At 38.9% G+C, this 21,427-nt stretch overlaps 2 protein-coding genes across 2 annotated transcripts; both read right to left on the reverse strand.

Moving 5' to 3' along the window:
- Positions 1-2,083: 2,083 nt before the first annotated feature.
- Positions 2,084-8,431, reverse strand: LOC134814142 (uncharacterized). Its single transcript, XM_063822182.1, has 6 exons — positions 7,784-8,431; positions 3,695-3,748; positions 3,342-3,482; positions 3,046-3,202; positions 2,783-2,926; positions 2,084-2,609 (listed from the first exon to the last, which is right to left on the reverse strand). Exons 3-6 carry the CDS (start codon positions 3,453-3,455, stop codon positions 2,296-2,298), a joined length of 729 nt encoding a protein of 242 aa, XP_063678252.1. The 5' UTR covers positions 3,456-3,482; positions 3,695-3,748; positions 7,784-8,431; the 3' UTR covers positions 2,084-2,295.
- A 1,907-nt stretch (positions 8,432-10,338) lies between these two features.
- LOC134814143 (uncharacterized) lies at positions 10,339-21,023 on the reverse strand. Its single transcript, XM_063822183.1, has 6 exons — positions 20,727-21,023; positions 20,493-20,600; positions 13,535-13,609; positions 11,203-13,363; positions 10,927-11,079; positions 10,339-10,819 (listed from the first exon to the last, which is right to left on the reverse strand). Exons 1-6 carry the CDS (start codon positions 20,952-20,954, stop codon positions 10,677-10,679), a joined length of 2,868 nt encoding a protein of 955 aa, XP_063678253.1. The 5' UTR covers positions 20,955-21,023; the 3' UTR covers positions 10,339-10,676.
- Positions 21,024-21,427: the final 404 nt, after the last annotated feature.

The following is a 21,427-nucleotide window of genomic DNA, read 5'->3' on the forward strand; positions in this document are numbered from 1 at the left end:
GATGTGATTTTTGACCTGGCTCTTAGCTTCTTTATTGTGGTCAGCTATTATCTCAGAAATAGATCTACGAACACAGTGCAGAGTGGTCCCATACGTTACCTCCAGATGTTGTAAAGACTAGTGGGACAAAGGACCCTTTCTCTGACTGACAACTGAAGTACTCTCTCTTCATATAGATCGTTTTTCTCTTTGCGCACGTTTTTCTCATGCGCACTGAAAATTTTATTTAGTGGCTTAAACGTATTTGAGTCGCAATTAGGATGAGTGACCATACCCTGATGTCAAAGAATGTTCTTTCGAATGGTGCATACAGTTGTTGTTTCACTAACATGCAGTTTCACTAACATGCAGTTGTTGTTTCACTAACATGCAGCTGCTACATTTAACGGGTGATACTCGTAAAACATATGTTCCATATATTGGACCGTCGACGAGTCCAACTCGGCGTGCGTCCTGGTAGGTTGTAAACCTACAATCGCAAGCACATAATTAAATTTGGCGCTCACAGGTCCTCGTGATCATGTGATCGCGCGCAGCATGAGGTTCTGTAAATGCGCAGGGCACCTTCAAGCTTAAATTATTCACCTTACTGAGGCAGTCAACCAACGCGCGGCTTTATTTTTATGATATGATATGGTTTGGTTGTTATTGATAAATACCAAAATTTAAATTTGTTTTCCTAAAAATTTGTTTTCCTTAGATGTAGGTAGTGCGCCATCGACAGTGAGCCGCGCGTGCCGACTGTAGGATGGTTTTTTAGCGCTAATTTCGGCCAGCACACTTTTCTTCAAACAAATAGATATTAAGTATTCTTCCCGACCTCCGATTGCAACAAAAATTGGTAAGCTTACTCATAGACTTACAAGGAAAGTGTCCGAAAAGTTTAAAGCATATCCAACCATCAGACATTATGTTACAGCTAAAAGCAGCGTATTTTGCCCCATTTTGATCACTATATCAACTTCGATATCCACCAAATTTGTCGGACAGTTGTGAAAGCCCTATTGGAAGGTCACCGCCAATTTTCAGAATGATCTCATTCAAGGAACTGAAGATATATCCAAATAATACGACAAAAATCAACGAATTTGGTCAAATTTGGTCAAATTACGCGACTTTTACAGCTAATTTTGCTCCAAAAGCCGCGCACCATCAAATATGGCACCTAAGCGAAACTCACTGATCTTTCCAAAAAGGTATGACAACTTTGGTATTGTGAAAATTCTCACAGTCTCTAGAAAACAGTGGTACAAAAATTTTTAAAATCCGAGCAAGTTTATTTTTATGGTGCACCCCCTATTAGATGAAGTCCTTACCTGGGGACCTCAGGCTATTATGTTTATAAACATAGAATAGAAATTCGGCGGAATGACAGGCTGATCAGCGCGGCCCAGTAAATGAAGTCCATGTATTGATGGCCCACGTACTGATATTTATATTGTAACAGTAGTGTAAGAGGATTTTTTCGAGCTCCGTTTACCCCTAAAATTGAGGCACATTTAGCTTTAGCACAGTTGACTAATCTGCCACATTTTAGCCAGAGGTTACAAGTTCGAATCCCAGTCGGAGTCGTTCTCCAATGTGATTATATTATTATGGTACACATTTTAACCTAGTTTAACCCATATTCAAGCAATCTAACCCTACAAAATACATTCATCACACAGCAGAAGTCGTTAAATGTATAGTGTACACGTTCACGTACAATTACATCAGTTGTCTATCGACATTATTAACATCTGGTTTGAGGCGACCTCTGTACAATGTACTGATAAAGTGATATAGTGACTTTCACTTATGTGAAATTTGTTGTTTTCTTGCTAGCTAGAAGTGTGCAGTTTAGGACAACACCTGGAACGTATCTTACACTACTACTTAGCGTTCAGTTGTGTGTTGCGTACAATTTTTTCTCTGGTTCACCTAATTATTATTCAATTTAAACTTAAGCTTACTGTTTTTAATTCTTTTGATTGTAGTCGGTCACGTAACACTGACTGTTTTATATATATTATGAAATCTAGTTTATAAAGAGTACTCTCAGAATGGTTACTCTACAGCCTCAAGAATAATACGTCATTGTATAACCATGAACCTTGTACAACACAGTTACAGTAACATCTGTGTAACGTATTTGACAGCAATTTAAACTCTTGACAAGACTGGTCTAGATATTTTCTGCTTTCTTAAATTATATCAGATCTCCATCAGGTAGTATACTAAATACTGAAGGAATACTTCTAATAATAATAATTCTAACAGTGCTAATAAGTTCTTTCACGGCAACCAGTATATTGTTTAGACATCCAAATAGGTTGTACTCATTCCATCATCTAGTAGTTTCCGTTTACAGTACACATAAGTAAGACCCTGCTTCCTCAGGATATAGGAGTACATTTTACTGTTCTTGTAAACAAATCCTTTGTTTTCCTGATCGCCAGTGGTCTTTGTACGAAGAACTTCAAGATAATCTTCTTTGGACAACGCAAACGCTTTGCTGATACCTTTTGAGCTGTATTTGTCTTTTGTTTGGTCTGTGTTGTCAAAACAGAAATACGTTTTGGCATTAAGACCAACGAACCCATCACCTTGCCATTCCAATTTGAACAACCCTGTAATTATGACGACGATAACTGTAATATTTGTCGATCCCAATAGTTTTACGTCATTCAAATCACTATAAAGATGAATTCAAAATGAGAAAAAACGTTTCTAAAAATAAAATAAAAAATTTTAAAAAATGATAGCTTAACGTAAAATGTTACTCGTTTGAGGTATGGTTTACCTGGGGTTCTTTTGTCGTAGGCCCTATTTTCAAGAGTGTCAGTTCTAGGGAACCAAGTTTTCTTTGCTTTTATCCATTCTTCCCAAAGATCAGGTTTAATAACCTCATCCAACGTCTTCGCACTTAGAGCAAGGTATAAACTATCTGAAAGGTTATAATTTTCATCAATATTCGTATTCTAAAATAACACATAAAAATGCTTACAATCTACTATTGTAACACTGTCTTAAAGTTCATTATATTTGGATAGCTATTTTACCCACCAGTGTCCATTTCGAGAAGGCAAAAGTTTTTCCTTTCTATAAAGCGATCAACCACGTCGAAGTAGAATTCCAACATCTTAAGTTTTGCCTGCTGGTATACAAAATATCCTAATTGCAGAGGAAGATCATACTTAACAGATTTCTTGAGTCTCGTAACCTGCGACATAAAAAAGACTCGATAAATTGAATCTGAGATTGTTAAGTTTTTTACTCTGTCCGATTATAAACAGACCACTTTTAACTTTTTAATTTTAATTATCACGGTAATTGTTTAGGTGTTTAATCTACAAACATACCTCGAAAGTTTCATCGCTGAATTCATCTAAACTGTGGAAAAACGGATCATTAACCATTTTGCTTGCTCTTTCTAGGTCACAAAATGTAACGTTTGTGAACTTCGCCTTATTCATTATCGAATGACCGTAAAACCGAATTACCTGAGAACGATTGCTGGTGACTGGATGATGGTATAAGTAGGAGTTGAAACATATGAATCCAAACATATTAGTATTGGACAGTAAATATCAAAAAATATGTTGTAACAATCCCAGAAAGTCACTTCTTACGAGGAATTTACAAGAGAATATTAAAGTACAGAAATTTTGTTAATTAATACTAAAGATTTAAGTGGATTTTTATGTAATTATACCTAGCAGTTTGGAAGTCTCAGCAATCATAGCATCTGATTTGCTGTCGATATCACCTAGAAATTAGTCAAGATATTATTTTTTATTACATATTAAATTGTATTTATTTTAATATTTATAATTAATTTTTATAATTCATTCATTCATTCATTCATTCATTCATTCATTCATTCATTTCATTCATTCATTCATCATTCATTCATTCAATTCATTCATTCATTCACTTCATTCATGCATGCATACATTGACTGAATTCCTTCACGTTATCAACGGGATATGGAAATCTTTCAAACCGACTCGATAAATCTTTCATTGGTTATTATAAGATTAAAAATAAATAAGTAAAATATTTGAGAACTATTTAGCACCATTGAACAACATTAGGCAAGATTATACATCAGTGAGTAACGTTGAGCAACATTCGACAACATTTGACAATATTTAACGATATTAGGTAACATTAGACAGCATTACTAACATTTGAGCAACATTTGAACAACACTCAGCAATATTCAGCAATGTTTAACAACATTTAAGCAACATTTAAGAATATTAGGAAACATTTAAGCAACATTTAAGCAACATTTAAACAAAATTTAATTTGAGCAACATTTAAGCAACATTTAAACAGCATTTAAGCAGCATTTAAGCAGCATTTAAGCAACATTTGAACAACATTTGAGCAACATTGAATAATATACGACCAAATGAACAATATTGAGAAACATCTAGCAACATCGAACAACATTAATCAACATTGGTCATTAAGCAACACTAAGCAACATTTGGGCAACATCGAATAATATACGACCAAATGAACAATATAATATTGAGAAACATCTAGCAACATCGAACAACATTAATCAACATTGGTCATTAAGCAACACTAAGCAACATTTGGGCATCATTTGAACAACACTCAGCAATATTCAGCAATGTTTAACAACATTTAGGCAACATTTAACAATATTAGGAAACATTTAAGCAACATTTAAGCAACAGTTAAACAACATTTAATTTGAGCAACATTTAAGCAACATTTAAGCAGCATTTAAGCAGCATTTAAGCAACATTTGAACAACATTTGAGCAACATTGAATAATATACGACCAAATGAACAATATTGAGAAACATCTAGCAACATCGAACAACATTAATCAATATCGGTCATTAAGCAACACTAAGCAACATTTGGGCAACATCGAATAATATACGACCAAATGAACAATATTGAGAAACATCTAGCAACATCGAACAACATTAATCAACATTGGTCATTAAGCAACACTAAGCAACATTTCGGCAACATTTGAACAACACTCAGCAATATTCAGCAATGTTTAACAACATTTAGGCAACATTTAACAATATTAGGAAACATTTAAGCAACAGTTAAACAACATTTAATTTGAGCAACATTTAAGCAACATTTAAGCAGCATTTAAGCAGCATTTTAGCAACATTTGAACAACATTTGAGCAACATTGAATAATATACGACCAAATGAACAATATTGAGAAACATCTAGCAACATCGAACAACATTAATCAACATTGGTCATTAAGCAACACTTAGCAACATTTGGGCAACATCGAATAATATACGACCAAATGAACAATATTGAGAAACATCTAGCAACATCGAACAACATTAATCAACATTGGTCATTAAGCAACACTAAGCAACATTTCGGCATCATTTGAACAACACTCAGCAATATTCAGCAATGTTTAACAACATTTAGGCAACATTTAACAATATTAGGAAACATTTAAGCAACAGTTAAACAACATTTAATTTGAGCAACATTTAAGCAACATTTAAGCAGCATTTAAGCAGCATTTTAGCAACATTTGAACAACATTTGAGCAACATTGAATAATATACGACCAAATGAACAATATTGAGAAACATCTAGCAACATCGAACAACATTAATCAACATTGGTCATTAAGCAACACTTAGCAACATTTGGGCAACATCGAATAATATACGACCAAATGAACAATATTGAGAAACATCTAGCAACATCGAACAACATTAATCAACATTGGTCATTAAGCAACACTAAGCAACATTTCGGCAACATTTGAACAACACTCAGCAATATTCAGCAATGTTTAACAACATTTAGGCAACATTTAACAATATTAGGAAACATTTAAGTAACATTTAAGCAACAGTGAAACAACATTCAATTTGAGGAACATTTAAGCAACATTTAAGCAGCATTTAAGCAGCATTTTAGCAACATTTGAACAACATTTGACCAACATTGAATAATATACGACCAAATGAACAATATTGAGAAACATCTAGCAACATCGAACAACATTAATCAACATTTGTCATTAAGCAACACTAAGCAACATTTGGGCAACATCGAATAATATAGGACCAAAAAATTAACAACATTGAGTATTGAAGCATTAAATAACATTTGAGTAAAATTAAGCGATATTTGAGTAAATTTTTGAGCAGTCGCCTATATAAGGAGAAGGCTGTCGGGAACAGTTCATTTCAATCAGTGATGTCAGTGTTTTGCCCGCTCTGTGATAAACAATTCGCTAACAAGCGAAGTCTGTCCTCACACAAAAGTCGGTTTCATCGAGAGAACGTACAGTCAGACACAAGCTCTATCGTGTCAAAAGCTAACTCGGATGTGTCTGATGTTGAAATGGATTATCCTGCTGCCACATATTCAGATACTGATACAACAATATCTGAAAGATCTCATCAAGACGGTTCTAACTCTGAGGAAACAAGCGGTGATGATGAGTCAAAAACAGAATCTAGTATTGTTCGACAACGCAAAGGCAAGCGAAAAGGTGTAGTAATCAAGCAAATAAATAAAAAGGTGAAGATGTCGAAATTACTCAAAACTCTAGACGTCCTGTTACAAAGAAAATTATGTAAGGAGGAAGACACATGTTTCGACTTTTTATTCTCTTACATAATGAAAACTGAAATTTTTGAGACATTGGAGCAGCTTCTCGTTGACTGTGGACAAGATATCACCACAATTTTAAGTATGGAAGAGCGAGCTCTATTGGATGCAGTTATCACGACTACTAGTCTATCTGATGTCAACAAACTAATGAACGAGAACAAAAATATCGTTAGGAAGATTCATGAACTTTATAACCAAAACGTTGTTAACTATTGATAAGTATTTGAACATATATAATATATATGATATAGAGTTATTGAATATAGTTTTGTTAAAGTTATCTTCAAAAATCTAAACGTGTGTTTCCTTGTCTACATTATAACTTATTTAAATAATACATTATAATTATCATTCAGTATTCATTCATATAATATAATTTTAGAAAGTAGAAAATATCTAGACCAGTTCTTGACAAGAGATTTGTGTCAATTACATTGCACAGATGTTACTGTAACTATGCTGTACAAGGCTTATGGCTATACAATGACGTAGTATTCTTGAGCTGCTGTAGAGTAACCATCCGCATCCTGAAAGTGCTCTTTATAAATTAGATTCCATATCAAACAGTCAGTGTTACGTGACCGACTACGGTAAAAGAATTAAAAACTTAACCTTAAAGTTAAAGATAATAACAATTAAAGCTTAAGCAGAGTCAAAATTTACGCAACACACAGCTGAACGCTGAATGATAGTGTAAGCAAAGTTGCAGGTGTTGTCCTGAAACGGTACACTCTGTCCCTAGTTAAATTTAGAAAGCACATTATTCATTATCTCACTTTATCAGCACACTTTACAAATAAAAGGTCGCCGCGTGCCAGATGTTAACGCTGTTGATAGTGATACTTGGTGTTACATTTATATCTAGAGATGCATGCATGCATGCATGCATTCATTCATTCATTCATTCATTCATTCATTCATTCATTCATTCATTCATTCATTCATTCATTCATTCATTCATTCATTCATTCATTCATTCATTCATTCATTCATTCATTCATTCATTCATTCATTCATTCATTCATTCATTCATTCATTCATTCGTAAAATATTATTATTATTATTATTTTCAGAGCTAGATGAATCAATCATGAGATTCTATCACAATTTGTAGCGTAATTTGATAGTTATGAATCCTAACCTGCTCTTCTATCATCAGAGACTTGGTTTGCGAATTTCTCAAAGCACTTTATTGGTCGGAATTGAATGATTTGGTGAATCTTTGTAACCTCGAGACCATGCTCCAAATACCAAAGAAGCAGAGGGGTGATTAAGAGGATCTTCTGTCCGAACATAGACCCAATCAAATACTTTGTCGGTGAGAACTTTTTACCAGACTCCTCGAGGTAACTGTTCATGAAAGTACCAATGTTTTCTACCGACACCTCAACGTTTTTAAATATTGGAGTCATCTCAGAAAACTTTGCTTTTAAATGATCTGGTACATGTATGTCAACCTCAACAGCTCCAAACAGTGACCCTTTTTTAATCATCGAAATTATATCAGTTTCGGTCAATCGAAATTTTTCTTCGCCAGGGTAATGATACTTGTTGGCTGGCTTTTCCTTACTACACAGTTCTTTCCAGGAACATTCCCAAATCGTTACCAATTCATGACCTTGTTCTCGAATGTAGCTTTCAATGTTTTTCGTAGCAATCAGTCGATCATCGAATGACTTCCAACTTTTAGCAGGGGTTTTGCGGTCATATTTCGTATCACTGAAGCAATTCTGACAACCATGATAAAAGCAACCATGATACTGATAAACAGTATTTGTCGTCCTGAAAACACATTTCGTGAGTTGCTAATGCAGTTCAATCTGATATTGCTACGAAACTAACGACATCAATTTTGTTAAATACTTGTATTCCTATGCAATATAATGACAAGAAGTGATTAGTATTTGTATCACGTCGCGATCCTCACCGATGTTTCATTACTTTCTCCAGGTAGGTCTGCAACGTACGACAAATGAGTATTCAGTAAACACTAAATTAACTTACTTGCAAAATCCATCCACTCGTATTTTCTTACTGCCTACTTGATACTCAGACCCATTACGAGCGTGCTGAATATGGATAGTTTCCTTATCCTCAATGGAAGACAGCCAATGCGTTGCCCCATAGGACTGATTTGATGGGTATTCCTTGGTGAAACCATTAATAGCCTGGGTGTCCTCCACGAAAGTTATATCGTAGGTTATATCGTATACTCTAAGATCGATCGTAACTTTACGATCGCGCCTAAAAAGTGTCCACGAAACATTTTGTACTCTGCGATCATGTAATTTAATTTAATTAGCCTCCGGAGTTTTGTCCACGAAACTCAATTCAAGGTTGATCGTAGAGCAAATTGTTTTATCACGTGACGCAGTACATTGACCAATAGGAGATTCGCAACACAAGTTAATTCACGCAGTCGGAACGCGCAGCTCTTCCTGCTAAACTGTCCAAAGCAAGGGTTTCCACCTTGCTGAGAGGGGGCGCCGAGCTGGCGCCACCACCAGTCTTTCACTGCTCCTTTTCAATGTTGCGAAATGTGAAGCTTGGTCCTAGCAGAGCATGAAGTGTCGATCCATTTCTTCCTAACAGTAACATCCCGCCATTATCTGTCTCCTTTACCGTTGATTGCGTTCACCGACTTCGTTATTGCTAACCACAATTTCTCCTTTGCCTCGCTGCAGTTACAGTAGGTGTAAATCTGCCTTTGATAATTATAGCTGTGTTCTTCCCCGCCTCCTGCATAATAACTTGCACCTCCTCCGAGGTGAAGTTCCGCTTTCGTTCCTTCTTGACAACTGCAGTTACGGGCTCCGCCTTCTGTTTCTTTCTTTTCCTTTTCCGTAGTGAGGCATTGATCATGGTTATCGGCGGGGTTATTCCAATATTCGAAGTAGTGAGGTCGCCATCTGATGTAATTCTAGCGAGGTCAGTGTCTAAAGTTGCTACTGTTAGGTCAGTGTCCAAAGAAGGTCCTGTCGAATCCGATGAGATCTGTTCAGTATTGGATGAGGAAGGCCGGTCTATAGGATCAGAAGGTGGATTTATAGCGGTAATATCAGATACGGTCTGCATGATGAAGGTTGATAAGTAGCAGAAAATAAATTTGAGCGGCAGAAAACTTGACTGTATTATTGACCGTGACGGGATTAGTGGCCGTGAAGGGATTATTGGCCGTGAAGGGATTATTGGCCGTGAGGGGAATATTCTTTCCGGCGAAGGGAATTATTATCATGAGGTTGTTTATATTTTTATCATAGCCAGTGTCCGATATGATCTGAATGGTAATAATTTTTAATTTCGTTTAATAGGTATAGGAAGAAGATTCAGTAATAGCGTAATATCGACCTCCAAGTTGATCGTAAGTCCCTAAAAGTTGACAAATAGGTGTCGTGAGTTATATCGTAAGTGGCCATTTCTACGATCAACCAAAAGTTCAACTTACGATCAAATTTTGAATCTACGATCGCGTGATTCACCTCACGCACCCAGCACGCTCCTTATTTGGGTTAATAAGGTGGTAGTAGGATATCATATGTAGATCGTAAAGTTATATCGCAAGTAGCTAAAGTTCAATCGTAAGGCTTAATTCGATTAACGTTTCGTGGACAGATTGATAGTAACTTTGACAGTGGATGTCTCACGATCGTAAATATTACAGCCTAAGTTTGATCGTAACTGTTTCGTGGAGGACACCCTGGCGTCTCAAGTACATTCCACAAGGACACTCTTCAGCCATGCACTCTGAGAAAGTTTGACTTATGTTAATTCCGTAATATATTTGTAACAGTACTACTAGTACTATGTTTCCAATGGATCTAATGGATCTTTAGGTGACAATAGGATTTTGAAATTTCTGCACGGGCAGAAGCTCTAACCATTATGTCACCTAACCATCCATAGTATTTGTTGCAAAATGCTCCGCATATGGTAATATCCGACCCGTTGAACCGATTTTGACTGTTTAAGTAGACAGAAAGTCAATATCAGATAATAGTGCTTGGTATCAACTTGTCACTATATGAACACAATACCTAAACTTTTGAATCCTGATAACTAATAAATTGCGTGATACGACACAAATCATGGGCATTACTTAAGTAAAGTGCGTTGGCATCAAATCCCAGTATCCTCGCACAGTAAGGACCGTCTGGATCATGTCGAATCTTAGTCTTGCCTGATAAAACATGAACTTTTGTATATAAAAATATAAGTCATTCAAACTCTAAAATCAACCTCATTTTTGGAAAAATACCGAGGATATGAGTTACCAAGTGTGCTAACCTGTTTCCTGAAATCTATCAAAAATAATGGCAGGACCTCCAACCAAATTATCTCTGAAAAGCTTGACGAGATCCTTGTTCTTTTTATTAAACAGAAAGAATGTTTCGTCTTCCTTGAGGGTCTGGAAGGCTATCCGCTCAGCTATCCCTGGTGCTAAAAACATGGACATTGGTTATCTAGAAATTGACAAATTAAACAACAATGACTTCATTGTCATGTTTAAAATTATTGGTGTAGGAGCCCTGTAGGAGCTGTCTAAATTAACGATTTTCTTACCTGATACTGCATCCTTAAACAGATCAACATTTCGATCCGTGTAGTATCTGGTCATATTCTCCAACGCTCGGATAAAAGGTTCAACATCCATGTTGTTGTAGTACACAAGATAATCTCGGATAGTCCACTCTCTCTCCTCGAAGATAGTCTTGAGATTATCGTAACGCTTTTCTCCGATCGTTTGGGCCTCCGGTTGGGTTATCGGTTCAGATTTTGTAGGACTGCGATTGATCCACAAAATCTCTTCATCTGTAATTTTCTGTTGACCGACTGGTGGCTCTAGCATATTTGTGTTCTTGAGGGAGGAGTAGAAGGCTGAATAACAAGGAAATTCTTTAGAATTAAGCTTTGACAGACAATCTAGATACTCGTATGGAAAGAATGATTTGGTGGTACTATCAACTCCATATGCTTTGATAAATGAGGCATAGTTGAAACCTGGGGCTATGTAGTACGTCGCATCCAGGAATTTTAACTCTTCTGTTGCTATAACCATGTACCCAGTCCCTTTCTTGATCACAAACTTGACAGAGTCAAGCCGTGTCAATAGGGGAGCCAACTCAGACCTAAGGACTTTCAAATCATATCTTGCTCCATTAAAACTCAGAACGGGAAGTTGACTGAGGTAAGTTTCGAACTTATCCTGCAAAGGTGAGTTTTCAAGTTGCTCCAAAACGTCAGTGAATTTTTCTCTTAAAATCATGGTTGATGTTTCACTAATTTCAATCAGGTAGTCAAGCATATCTTTGACCAACTTCTTTTGCTCACCTTCTTTTTCAAGTACAAAACACTGTGGTTTTTTGAAACCTTTTACATTTGAGCACACGGAGATGGACACAAGTTCATGCTCTGCTGAATAATCTATCTTTTCAGAACTCTCTCGACCTGTTTTCTTGATCATACACTCAATGTCGAAAGCAGCCAGATATGGAAACTTTCTGTTTTCTTTCGGAACCTTGATACCTACAGACTCTAACTCATCAAATATAGTAGGTTTGATCGTGAATACCCCACTTCCATAGTTCTCTTTCACACCTCCCTCACAATTTTTAATGTGCCGATGGAAGTTACCAGAATGAGACCAGATCTTATCACACTTCTTACATCTATAAGAGTTTGAATACAATTCTAGGTCCTTGACGAAACTAAAGTGGTCCTCATGAAGATGAAGATTCAAAACCTTTTCACCGTCAAGTGTGGACCGAAATATCAAATCTGTATCACGATTTTCTTTTTGTGTGTAAACATTGATCGCAATGTTAAAGATTCTGGATATATCTTCAAGTTGTTCAAGGAAGACACCGTCAAAGTTTGTAATAGAGGCTTCCGTACAGTACTTTTTTAAGAGTCTGTTTGTTGCTCTTTCCAAACCATTTAGAGGCGTGTTAAGGAGTAACGCCAAACACCTGAAGAAACATTTCTTATCGGTGTATGGTTGTCCCTTTTTGTCCTTTGTCAAAGCATTAAGACCCTTATTATTCAGAAGATGCGGTGGTAGTTCAGCAAAAGATCCTATGGCTATTCCTGGTAGCTTGAAAATGAAGAACTCAACATTTGTCACCTTAACAAAAACCCACTCAGTACTTGGACGTTGAACTTTGCTAATGAGAGAAATACTTTTCAGTGACTGGATGAAAGAGTTTTTATCCATAGAGTTACGAATAAGACTTGGTTTCACGAATAGGAGTTGATTGTTTTGCGAACTCCAATTAAATCTGTACTCTCCAGAAGTCTTATGTTGAAGAATCAAACCCATGGAAATGTTCACCTTAAAAGCGTTTGTCTGAGCTCTGAACACTTTCTTAAATAAATAAACCAACTCAGTCGGACTGAAGCTAGAAACTTGAAAATTGTACCTATTCATCAACCTTCCTAACTTCACTTTTGTACCAATAAACTTTCCGAAGTTCTTATAGACATCAATGTACTCTTCTTCTACTGCTTCCCCGATCGGACTTGGTGTTGAATCGACAGAATCACCATGGTGGAATTGAAGATTTAAATCCATCATGTGTACACTCTTGTGCTCCGAAAATAAGTTTGACTGAACACTTATACCACAGATTTCACACCTTATTCGACAACGATTACTTTTCTGATGACGTTCGAGATTATCATTTCTAGTCACAGAATCACATCGATCACAGGTCGTTATCTTGTGCTGAAATTATATCCATTTACGAAACTAGAAACATGTATAATAATTTTAGCGATAATTGTTAGTATAGTGATACTGATGATTATCAAATAAATTTTAATTCTTGCCGTTTGAATATTGATACAGACAACACACGTAATTGACATACAAGCTGCACGTCGTTCATAAACTTACCCGATTTGCAGAAGAACTCCTTGTGATATTATCACTCTGATGTTCATGTTGGTCGTTATGTTCATTGTCTACAGTCTGAAAGTCGGGAAAATGTCATGAAGAATTTCAATTATTTACAGATTTAATGTTATTGACAACATAAACGGGTTCTTTTGCGATAGTCAAAACGCGACAACTAGCGCTGGATGGCGACAACTAGCGCTATCCAGCGCTAGTTGTCGCCATCCAGCGCTAGTTGTCGCTATCCAGCGCTGGATAACGCTGGCCAGCGCTAAATATATTTGTTCGATAATTGTCGCTATGCAGCGCTAGTTGTCGCCATCCAGCGCTAGTTGTCGCCATCCAGCGCTGGTTGTCGCTATCCAGCGCTAATTGTCGCTGGCTATGCGACACTGTCGCACGCGATAGTTTGCGATGGCCAGCGCAACTGGCCATCGCAGAAAACAGTTCGATAACTAGCGCGCTGGCCAGCGCTAGCCAGCGCTGGCCATCGCTGGCCAGCGCAATGTATCAAAATCATATAATTATAATTGCGATATTACTCGTCAGCCAGCGCTAGCCAGCGCTGGCCATCGATAGCCAGCGCAAAATGTTTGCGATATTACTCGTCAGCTAGCGCTGGCCAGCGTAATGTATCAAAATCATATAATTGCGATATTACTCGGCAGCCAGCGCTGGCCATCGATAGCCACTGCAAAATGTTTGCGATATTATTATTACTCGTCAGCTAGCGCTGGCCAGCGCTAGCTAGCGCTAGCCAGCGCTGGCCATCACTGGCCAGCGCAATGCATCAAAATCATATATTTGCAATATTACTCGTCAACCAGCGCTAGGTAGTGCAAGTTATAAAAATCAAATATTTGCGATATTAATCGATGGCTAGCGCTGGTTAGTGCTGCCCAGTGCAATATACCAAAATCAAATATTAGCGATATTATTTATCGTCAGCTGACGCTGACTGACCAGCGCAATATATTTGCGCTTAACGCGGGTGATACTCGTAAAATTGGAAATATTTTTTCAAATCCAAGTCCAACTCGGTGCGCATTTATATGTAAAGGAACGGTTATAAACCTACATCTACACTGCCGTTCCCTGAGAAAACGCATTAAGTCACATCGAAGTCATTTTGAGAAAATGGGACAAACGTGTTCGTCGTTTTTTAAGTAATTTTATTTGCATAAACGGGGTTAATTTTGACATCTATTTGTAAATAAATTATTGTCATATGTCCTAAACATGCTTAAAAGCATAAATTCACCAATACTGATCTACAAAAACCATTTTCCTCCAGAATAACTGAACTATTTTCCCATCCGCATTGGACTTAATGCCTTTTCTGAGGGAATTGCGGACTTAATGCCTTTTATCAGGATCGATTTCAACCGATTCCTCTCTAGAAAGGCAGTAAGTCCATTTTTTCTCAGATAAAGTCAACACAGAAAATACAACATTTCTATATTTTTGATCATATCTTTGCAATATAATTATGTGGGCCTCCTGTGTATTGCAAGTAAGTAATATTGACGAAAAATGGATAATTTTTCGCTCAAAATGCCTATAACTTCTTAAATATCGAATATTTTGGAATAATTTTTACAGCATCGTATTCAGCTCGGTCAGACGCATTAATTTGGGTAAAAATATTTAAACATACAATATTTAAAGCACCAAATTTTTCAAAAAATGTTTCAATAATTCACACAAGGGGGGACCCTTGTGTTCAGGTTCAAAAATTATGAAAATAATATTTCTTTAAATTTTGAAATATTACTACCAAAATTTTTTGCTTGCTGAGCTGACCACATAAAAATTGTTTCGATATAACTAAAACTGTGGAAGTTATAGGCCAAAAACTATACAAACTGCAAATTTTTGATAAATTTTCGATAAATTTTCGATAATTGTCGCGACAAATAGCGCTGGATAGCGACAACTAGCGCTAAGCAATAGCCAGCGAAAAATTTTTGCGATATTACTCGTCAGCTAGCGCTGGCCAGCGCTAGCCATCGCTAGCCAGCGCTGGCCATCGCTAGCCAGCACTGGCCATCGCTGGCCAGCGCAATGTATCAAAATCATATAATTATAATTGCGATATTACTCGTCAGCCAGCGCTAGCCAGCGCTGGCCAGCGCTGGCCAGCGCAATGTATCAAAATCATATACTTGCGATATTACTCGTCAGCCAGCGCTAACCAGCGCTAACCAGCGCTAGCCAGCGCTAGCCAGCGCTGGCTAGCGCTGGTTAGCACCAAATTTTTCAAAAAATGTTTCAATAATTCACACAAGGGGGGACCCTTGTGTTCAGGTTCAAAAATTATGAAAATAATATTTCTTTAAATTTTGAAATATTACTACCAAAATTTTTTGCTTGCTGAGCTGACCACATAAAAATTGTTTCGATATAACTAAAACTGTGGAAGTTATAGGCCAAAAACTATACAAACTGCAAATAAAGTCTGGACTTAATGCCTTTTCTCAGGGAATCTCAAGGAACAGAAAAAGTTTCCTCAGAGAAGGCATTACAAATGGACTTAATGCCTTTTCTCAGGGAAAGTTTTGGAATAACGAGCTAAATATTCACGTTTTGTGTGACTTAATGCCTTTCGCGGCAGCTAAAACAGTATTTTGATAACTTGATTCATAGCTTAAGTTGTAGAGAATCTTCTCCTGAAAATTTTGGTACCAATATCTCAAAATTTCGAAAAAATGGACTTAATGCGTTTTCTCAGGGAACGGCAGTACAATCGTCTGCTAGCGTTGGCTTACTAGCTGGGCGGAGCTCAACTTACTGGGCGGCGCTCAGCCTGTCATTCCGCGGGATCTCTATTATATGTTTATCTCTATTCTATGTTTATAAACATAGTAGCCTGCGGTCCCCAGTATGTGGCTCAGTATGCAGTATGCAATACACCGCTATATTAGCAGACTTTGATTCACGATGTCAATCCTTCGCAGCTCGGTGAGGCACAGTGGTGCATCTCGCCGATCTACCGAAGTGTGGTTGCGAGAAGCATTATTTGATGCGCGCGCGACCCAGTAGTGCATCGCGCTACAATAGCAGACTTTACTCAACGCGCTAAATTCTATTACATATATATTATGCGCGGCGCTCTTTTCGATCGTGAATCCTAGTAAGGTCAGGAAACCTTACTGGATGCACAAAATGATCATAGTGCAAATAAACTTCGGCTAACTGCTAACTAAGCAGCAGTTTCTTTGCACTATAGTTAACGGGTGATACTCGTAAAATATTTGTTCCAACTCGGCGCGCGTCCTGGAAGGTTATAAACCTACAACACTATGGTTCTCCTGTGTCGTGCGCGGCGGGTAAGATCATACAACGCGTTGCGTATGACAACAATGTCCTTAATTCTCCTCCAGACCCAGAAAAGCTTACCGGCTGGCCGTGGTACTAGAGGTGGTTGTTTTTCGATGGCACGTGTGTCAGCGCGCGTGACGTAACGTTCACTGCATGATCGCTCGCTCGCTCGCGTGAATTACAATCTGGAGTCATGACAACGACATTACTTCGCAAAGTTTAAAAGCTGCGATCTTTTATTTAGCCCAAAATCAAACTTTTCGCGATAATTCAAAATCTACATTGTTTTGAATTTGGCTCCTAGGGAGCCTACTTTAGTTTTACGAGACGGACATTTTGTGACATTAAGTGACCGTTGAGCCACACTTCTTGACAAATTTTGTTTAGAATAACGACCCAATCATAAGGTAAAAAGTGTAAGCTGTATTTTAACGGCTAACTTTAGTTCACAGTTCATCTAAGTCATCCAAGTTTGGAGGAATTATACGGCTACTTTTGTGATTCTTTACAGTCTTGAACGATAATACCTTGCTACGTGTCAACTGGGCCCAGAAAACCTTACTGTTAGGGGCCTAACTTCGGAAGTAAAAGAGATAAAAACGTCCGGTTTTCAACAAAATGTCCGTCTCGTAAAACTAAAGTAGGCTCCCTAGGAGCCAAATTCAAAACAATGTAGATTTTGAATTATCGCGAAAAGTTTGATTTTGGGCTAAATAAAAGATCGCAGCTTTTAAACTTTGCGAAGTAATGTCGTTGTCATGACTCCAGATTGTAATTCACGCGAGCGAGCGAGCGATCATGCAGTGAACGTTACGTCACGCGCGCTGACACACGTGCCATCGAAAAACAACCACCTCTAGTACCACGGCCAGCCGGTAAGCTTTTCTGGGTCTGGAGGAGAATTAAGGACATTGTTGTCATACGCAACGCGTTGTATGATCTTACCCGCCGCGCACGACACAGGAGAACCATAGTGTTGTAGGTTTATAACCTTCCAGGATGCGCGCCGAGTTGGAACAAATATTTTACGAGTATCACCCGTTAACTATAGTGCAAAGAAACTGCTGCTTAGTTAGCAGTTAGCCGAAGTTTATTTGCACTATGATCATTTTGTGCATCCAGTAAGGTTTCCTGACCTTACTAGGATTCACGATCGAAAAGAGCGCCGCGCATAATATATATGTAATAGAATTTAGCGCGTTGAGTAAAGTCTGCTAATATAGCGGTGTATTGCATACTGCATACTGAGCCACATACTGGGGACCGCAGGCTACTATGTTTATAAACATAGAATAGAGATAAACATATAATAGAGATCCCGCGGAATGACAGGCTGAGCGCCGCCCAGTAAGTTGAGCTCCGCCCAGCTAGTAAGCCAACGCTTGCAGACGATTGTAGATGTAGGTTTATAACCGTTCCTTTACATATAAATGCGCACCGAGTTGGACTTGGATTTGAAAAAATATTTCCAATTTTACGAGTATTACCCGCGTTAAGCGCAAATATATTGCGCTGGTCAGTCAGCGTCAGCTGACGATAAATAATATCGCTAATATTTGATTTTGGTATATTGCACTGGGCAGCACTAACCAGCGCTAGCCATCGATTAATATCGCAAATATTTGATTTTTATAACTTGCACTACCTAGCGCTGGTTGACGAGTAATATTGCAAATATATGATTTTGATGCATTGCGCTGGCCAGTGATGGCCAGCGCTGGCTAGCGCTAGCTAGCGCTGGCCAGCGCTAGCTGACGAGTAATAATAATATCGCAAACATTTTGCACTGGCTATCGATGGCCAGCGCTGGCTGCCGAGTAATATCGCAATTAAATGATTTTAATACATTACGCTGGCCAGCGCTAGCTGACGAGTAATATCGCAAACATTTTGCGCTGGCTATCGATGGCCAGCGCTGGCTAGCGCTGGCTGACGAGTAATATCGCAATTATAATTATATGATTTTGATACATTGCGCTGGCCAGCGATGGCCAGCGCTGGCTAGCGCTGGCTAGCGCTGGCTAGCGCTGGCTAGCGCTGGCTAGCGCTGGCTGACGAGTAATATCGCAAGTATATGATTTTGATACATTGCGCTGGCCAGCGCTGGCCAGCGCTGGCTAGCGCTGGCTATCGATGGCCAGCGCTGGCTAGCGCTGGCTGACGAGTAATATCGCAATTATAATTATATGATTTTGATACATTGCGCTGGCCAGCGATGGCCAGCGCTGGCTAGCGATGGCCAGCGCTGGCTAGCGCTGGCTAGCGCTGGCTAGCGCTGGTTAGCGCTGGTTAGCGCTGGCTGACGAGTAATATCGCAATTATAATTATATGATTTTGATACATTGCGCTGGCCAGCGATGGCCAGCGCTGGCTAGCGCTGGCTAGCGCTGGCTAGCGCTGGCTAGCGCTGGCTAGCGCTGGCTAGCGCTGGCTAGCGCTGGCTAGCGCTGGCTGACGAGTAATATCGCAAGTATATGATTTTGATACATTGCGCTGGCCAGCGCTGGCCAGCGCTGGCTAGCGCTGGCTATCGATGGCCAGCGCTGGCTAGCGCTGGCTGACGAGTAATATCGCAATTATAATTATATGATTTTGATACATTGCGCTGGCCAGCGATGGCCAGCGCTGGCTAGCGATGGCCAGCGCTGGCTAGCGCTGGATAGCGCTGGCCAGCGCTGGTTAGCGCTGGTTAGCGCTGGCTGACGAGTAATATCGCAATTATAATTATATGATTTTGATACATTGCGCTGGCCAGCGATGGCCAGCGATGGCCAGCGCTGGCTAGCGCTGGCTAGCGCTGGCTAGCGCTGGCTAGCGCTGGCTAGCGCTGGCTAGCGATGGCTAGCGATGGCTAGCGCTGGCCAGCGCTAGCTGACGAGTAATATCGCAAAAATTTTGCGCTGGCTATTGCTTAGCGCTTGCCAGCGCTGGCCAGCGCTAGTTGTCGTTATCCAGCGCTATTTGTCGCGACAATTATCGAAAATTTATCGAAAATTTATCAAAAATTGATCTGTGCGCTGGTTAGCGCTGGATAGCGCTGGCCAGCGCTGGCCAGCGCTGGCTAGCGCTGGATAGCGACAACTAGCGCTGGCCAGCGCTAGTTGTCGCCATCCAGCGCTAGTTGTCGCTATCCAGCGCTAGCCAGCGCTGGCCAGCGCGCTAGTTATCGAACTGTTTTCTGCGATGGCCAGTTGCGCTGGCCATCGCAAACTATCGCGTGCGACAGTGTCGCATAGCCAGCGACAACTAGCGCTGGATAGCGACAACCAGCGCTGGATGGCGACAACTAGCGCTGGATGGCGACAACTAGCGCTGGATAGCGACAATTATCGAACAAATATATTTAGCGCTGGCCAGCGTTATCCAGCGCTGGATAGCGACAACTAGCGCTGGATGGCGACAACTAGCGCTGGATAGCGCTAGTTGTCGCCATCCAGCGCTAGTTGTCGCGTTTTGACTATCGCAAAAGAACCCATAAACGTTATCGTGATCAATTAAGTTAATTGTTCGAAGTCATTAATTACTCAGTTTACTCTGAATTTGTCAAGTTAATGATACAATTTTGATTCAGATATTCGACAATATGATAGCTTTATAAAGATAATGTAGGAATAAGAAATGTTGAAGTTTCACTCACAAACTTTGGAGTTTCTCTGGAAGAAGTCATGTCGTCATCTTTCAACCAAAATTCTGCTCCAGTTCTGCTTTCTTCGGAACAGACGTGTTCCCTTAGCTCGATATCCGACTAGGGAACCCAGATATCATTATTATTTTTAAAACATTTGTTTTATTAATTTGTTATCCATTTCCAAAAACAGCTGCGTGTTAAGTTAGTAATTATTTTATCGAATGAAATAAAATAATAACTCACCCTAGCACAAAAACCACATTCTCTGCATTCTCCAACACGTCGCCTCCGTTTCTTCCTAGATGTCGACAATTGACCCAGAGGTTCAGTCCTCTCTCCGTCCGAATTCATCATCAAACCAATCCCCAGAAAAAGAAGAGCCCATCTTTTAAGGCGACAGTATGTCATGTAATAGTGTATCTTCCTGTGTGAATGAATCAGATTTCTACGCTCGGATAATAGAACGAACATCAAGATTCAAGACTTTGCATTAAGAAAATTGAGGTAACGACAAGATAACTTCTGAAACATTTATTGGAAATGAGTAAATGGTAAATCATAAGAAATAAATACATTTATAAAATTTCGACGTAAAGTTTTAAGAGTCTGGTCGGCCGAAAAGGTGAATTATAATGACCTTTTATTTGATCATTGTTAATGGACTAGTCCGGCGTGCGCTACTTCGTACCTCGTGCCTCGGGCTACTTCGAAGAAATTTAGACGAGTAACAGCCGTCAACCTTGTATAAGTTCCAATTTCTACAACTGTACTAAAATACTATGCTGATATACTACAACTCAAATATAACTAAGCAGAATAGTGCGAACCTTGAGAATAAGATTAAACAAAATAACTCTGATCCAGACGACACTTACCTAAGACCTCAAGATATGAAGAAAAGAGACTCTCCAGAAACGCAACTGCTCACAAATATATAAGCTATT

Source organism: Bolinopsis microptera, chromosome 4, assembly GCF_026151205.1.
Source record: "Bolinopsis microptera isolate Bmic1 chromosome 4, MBARI_Bmic_1.0, whole genome shotgun sequence".
Taxonomy (NCBI): domain Eukaryota; kingdom Metazoa; phylum Ctenophora; class Tentaculata; order Lobata; family Bolinopsidae; genus Bolinopsis; species Bolinopsis microptera.